Here is a 5,000-nt window from a genome sequence, read left to right as displayed (position 1 = left end):
ATACTGGTGGTCTTGATTATTTTTCTAATCGACCGATGCAGCTCCGTCTGTACAAACCGATTTCGTTTCTGTACCTCTGAGACCAGCTGAGCCCATGTAGCTGATCTGCTGCTGGTACAGCTCCCTCTGCTGGTGGTTCAGGGACAGTGTGGATCCTCGGCTGCTATAGGAGCTGCAGAGGCGGATCACCTGCTCATACGCTCCCTTCATGAAGTAAACTCCCGGCTTATCCTAAAGGGAGGGAGGGAGGGAAGGAGGTAGGGAGGGCGGTAAGGAAGGAGATAGGGAGGGAGGGTGGGGACACGTATAAAGAGGCTTTCATCAACACAAGCACAAGCAGAACACAACACGAGAATAAGTCTCAGCTTATAAATACTCTGGGCTTCTTCCTAGAAGACAATCGGTCTTTTAAACACCATATTGAATGTAGATCTGTAGAGTTTAAAAACAGAATTAAGGACTGTGTCTCATTTCGCACACTTCCGTCAGTACACTGCTAATGGTCACTGACCACTTCCTGCCGTAGCGCCCCCTTTTGGATGGTTAGTATTATCCCAAAAGGAACAGTTATGTTAAAACGCTTACCGGAAATGGCGAGCGGGATGAGAGTGACTAGAGTCTCTCAAAATCTGACGAAAATCTTAAACTGAAATCTTTTAAACTGACCTTTTGTTGATCTGAAATGAAGACCGATTCAGCAACTGCACGGCCTATTTCTCGCTTAAAATGTTTTCAGAAGCACGTTTCGGTGAACTATTTCAGTACGATATGAGATATCGTATTCTGAACGAGCCGCCCGTTATGCTCGGTTTTGAAATTCGGGAGAAGCCAGACCCACGTGACGCGTTCGTCCAATCAGCTGCCGGTCGACGTCCCTGGTCCCTCCCCCTTTCCTCTGCGTAGTCCAGACGGCGCCCATTTAGTGCCAGTAGGGTCCATCGTTCCACACTGAACTTTTTGACCGTTTTTAGGGGGGGTCATCCTGGTACTTTCAGTGCACTGACTTTTAAAACTGACTTAAAACTAAGTGCTTGAAGTGTGACAGTAGGCGCTTTGAGACACAGCCAAGGACTGTCTGTTACTGAACACTGATCATTTATTGTTTGACTTAATTTGTTGTTTTGTTTTAAGTCTGTTGTTTGTTCTATTATGTGAAACTCTTTGAGCAGTAAAGAGCCCGATTCTGAATCTCAATAGGGAAACATTCCTGGTAAAAGAGAATGAAAAACGAGGTAAACGTTGGTGAAAAAGGGGGTTCTGTGGATGGCCGAGTACAGGTGGAGAACACGCTAGTGTTAATTTCGTCAGACGAGACGAGACTAAATATGTTCGTCAACGACCTTTTTTTCCATGACTAAGACGAGACGATGACGAGACTGCGCCGATGTCCAAAAACGCTGACTAAGACTAAATTAACGTGCATTATTGTTGACGGAAAAAGACGAGACTAAAATGTTTTGCATAAAATAAAAACTAAGATAAAATCTCTCTTCATTTTCGTCTACAATCGTCTCTACTTTTCATCGTAGATAGAATATTCAGCTGTTACCGGACCGTTGCTACGGCACCGACAGGTGCCCTAACGACCGTTATCTACCGGACCGAACAGCAACGCAGATTTAGGTGCCACTTAAATGCCTGCGCTTCTCTCTGATGCTCCTAAACGGACGTTAGAGGCAACCGAAACATCGCTGCACGGGGCGCTAGTTAACACTATACCTGGCAGCAGGTAACGTTAGCATACCGTTAGCTAGCAGTTGGAGTAAACACGGTTACAATCATTGACATATATAAAAGGGTTACAATGCTGACAGCTAAACGGTGTAAAGGTTTGTCTCTATTTCCAACACGAGACGTACGACAGTCTGTAGCTGCCGTTGTCTGAAAAACAACATATGTTGCGTTCACTTGAAATACGACTCGCCAGTTTCGTGCTGCATTTATTTTATTGTAAAATATCCTTTCCCCATGCAGTGGTTGTTTTTGTCGTTTACTGGTGAAATAAGGAAGAGGCTCAATATTTATATAACTTTATATAATTTATTTATTTTTATAACTATTTGACTGAAATGGTTATCAGAAATAATTTATTTAAAAAAAAAGACTAAAATGTTTTGACTAAAACTTGACTAAAATGGCGAGACTTTTAGTCGACTAAAACTTGACTAAGATACCTTGAGTTCTCTTTTGACTAAAACTAGACTAAAATGACGAGACTTTTAGTCGACTAAAACTTGACTAACAAAAATGTTTGGCACAAGACTAAGACTAAATTAAAAATAGGTGACAAAATTAACACTAGAACATGCGGACCTGCAGGGTGCGGTGAACACAGCGGACGGCCATCCACTTCTGCTCCGAGCTGAAGGGATGCTCCTCCAGACGGACATACTCCTGCTGCAGGCTCTCCAGCCCCATCTGGAAGACAGGAAACACAGCTGGATCAGAAAAAACACAGCTGGATCAGAAAAAACACAGCTGGATCAGAAAAAACACAGCTGGATCAGAAAAAACACAGCTGGATCAGAAAAAACACAGCTGGATCAGAAAAAACACAGCTGGATCAGAAAAAACACAGCTGAATCACAATAAAAACACAGCTGGATCCCACAGCGGAGGAGCGCCTGCTCATACAGAGACAGACTCGTATTCTGTCCAAAAGACCAGCGAGTGTTTCCAGCGTGGGATGCTAACCGAACCAAATGTGTGAAAGCTAACCGAACCAAATGAGAAATGCAATAATGTTGCAACTTGAGCATCCTTAAAAATGAAAAAGTCACGCTCAGAAGAGATTCAGATTGCTTTATTAATCCCCAAAAGGACAATTCATTTCTACAATCGCTCCCATCCATGTGGATAAAAATAAATAAATACATAACTACGACAGCAAAAAACAATCAAAGCATCAACATGCCAGTGACGACAAGTGCACAAATCAATGGACTGTGTTGAACCCTTGTGTTGTCTGCCTGTCGACCTGCAACGTTGTGTTTTCATTGGTGGAAAATTTCAACATTTTGTTGTTCTTTTTCTACATGTTTTTGTGGATTTTATTCAACATTTTTTTGTCACTTTTTTTTCCCCTAAAAATTTTTAATGTCACTTTTTTTTTTAAAACAAGTTTTTTTCACCTTTGGTGAGGTTTCTTTTGTCACTTTTTCTGATGTTTTGTTGTCACTTTTTTCAAATTTATTAGTTGCTTTTTTGGTGTTTTTTTTTATTATTTCTTTGTCTCTTTTTCTGATGTTTTTTTCCTTACTTTTTTTTTTAAACAAGTTTTTGTCACTTTTTTTTTAACAATTCTTTGTCACCTTTGATGATATTTTTGATGTTTTTTTTGTCACTTTTCAAATTTTTGGGCACTTTTTTTTAATTATGTTTGTAACAAGTTTATATCACCGTGGCAATGTTTTTGATGTATTTTTTGTAACTTTTTCCAATTTCTTTTGGTCACTATTTTCATTGTTTAAAAGAAAATAAATGTTTTTGTTGATTTTTTTCCTGCTTTTCCAACATTTGTCACTTTTTTCAACGTTCTTTTGTCAAATTTCTGATATAGAAAAGGTTTTGTAAACGGGTCAGATTTGATAGATTATGTGATAGATAAAAGGAATAAAGGAATTTGAATAGCGATTAGTTTTCTGTGCAGGCACATAATAGCGCCAGCCTGACGGCATAACTAAACATTCACTTCAAAGTGACAGGTTGACTTGTTATTTTTTCAGCTTTCCGAACCACTTGTTTATTTCCCCACAGAGAGCTGAGTTCTCTCTACTGGTTCGCTGGTCCCCTGAGCGCAAAAATATAAAATTTAAACAAAAGATCAGCGTGTTTTACTGTATGAACAAAATAATATTCACAGCCATGCATGTATGACTCACTTCGAAAGTTTTGGCATTTTTTTTATTATTATTTTTACTTTTCTGTACTTATTTGGACTGCCGGTGCCCCGAGTGCCTTTACTGCCTCTTGCCACGGGCCGGCCCTGTGTATGAGGAAAAATATGTATTTTTGATTTTGGGCTGAACTGTCCCTTTAATGTGACATAATGCTTCTAAGTATTGTCTGATTCTTTCTGGTAAAGAAAAATATTCTATATGTGAGCTGAGTGACCTGGTGTGCATCTGCAGTACAGCCGTGTGTGTGTGTGTGTGTGTGTGTGTGTGTGTGTGTGTGTGTGTGTGTGTGTGTGTGTGTGTGTGTGTGTGTGTGTGTGTGCGTTTACCTTCATGGCAAGGGCGACGAGCGCTCCCTCGGTCGGTCGTCCCAGCAGAGTGTGGTTCCTGATGATGGAGTCATTACACACACAGCCAACCTAACATCACAGACAGACAGACAGACAGACAGAGAGAGAAAGAGACAGACAGACAGGTCAATTAATAACTCTTCTCTGCTTCACAAATGCCCATCTTTTAACAAATAAAGTGTGGGGTTAATTTGTACAGTGTGATAAAACACTAAATACTCTCATGTGGTGGGATTCTGACAACAGAAATGTTTTGAAATGTCATTTTTTACACATGTAAGCCCACTTTTAAAGCCAGAGATGTGTGGTGGACGTGTGGACTAGGGCTGCACAATTAATCAAATTTTAATCACGATCACGATTTTGGCTTCCCACGATCAAATTTGCGTGATCGAGCGATATTTAAAATGCGTCATTCCGTTCATAGAACAGTTTTTGCAAAGCCAATCTAGCGCTCCATAAACCACTGTCTGATCACATGTCTCCATGAGCCAATCAGAGCTGTTCCCTGCCTGCACCGCGCAGCTTAGTTTCTAGATGTAGACAGTCACAGAGGACAGAGTAACGTGAGGAAAATTCCACAACAGTCGGTCATCATAAGCCGGTCACGATGTTTACCAGTTTACCAGTAAACGCAACGTTTTGTCCCGTCTGTGTTGTTTTTCAGACAACAGCAGTGACCAGTGCTAGTTTGTGTCTTTTAGCTCATAGCTTTAGCAGCAGACTGTTGGACGTCCCGCTGTTGGAAACCTAC

General features: G+C 40.8%; 1 protein-coding gene across 1 annotated transcript in view; it reads right to left on the bottom strand.

Annotated features, from left to right (window-relative positions):
- The window catches only part of atp2c1 (ATPase secretory pathway Ca2+ transporting 1), a gene marked incomplete at its 5' end in the record, with an annotated part of 32,159 nt that overhangs the window by 25,003 nt on the left and 2,156 nt on the right, over nucleotides 1-5,000 (bottom strand). Inside the window, 3 exons of the mRNA XM_039806172.1 lie at nucleotides 75-231; nucleotides 2,314-2,418; nucleotides 4,226-4,315. Of these exons, the coding sequence (XP_039662106.1) occupies nucleotides 75-231; nucleotides 2,314-2,418; nucleotides 4,226-4,315 (352 nt within the window). The remainder of the gene's footprint in view (nucleotides 1-74; nucleotides 232-2,313; nucleotides 2,419-4,225; nucleotides 4,316-5,000) is intronic.

Source organism: Perca fluviatilis, chromosome 7 (assembly GCF_010015445.1).
Source record: "Perca fluviatilis chromosome 7, GENO_Pfluv_1.0, whole genome shotgun sequence".
Lineage (NCBI taxonomy): Eukaryota > Metazoa > Chordata > Actinopteri > Perciformes > Percidae > Perca > Perca fluviatilis.
Note: the sequence above shows the minus strand (reverse complement) of the source record. Positions and strands in the feature narration are given on the sequence as shown.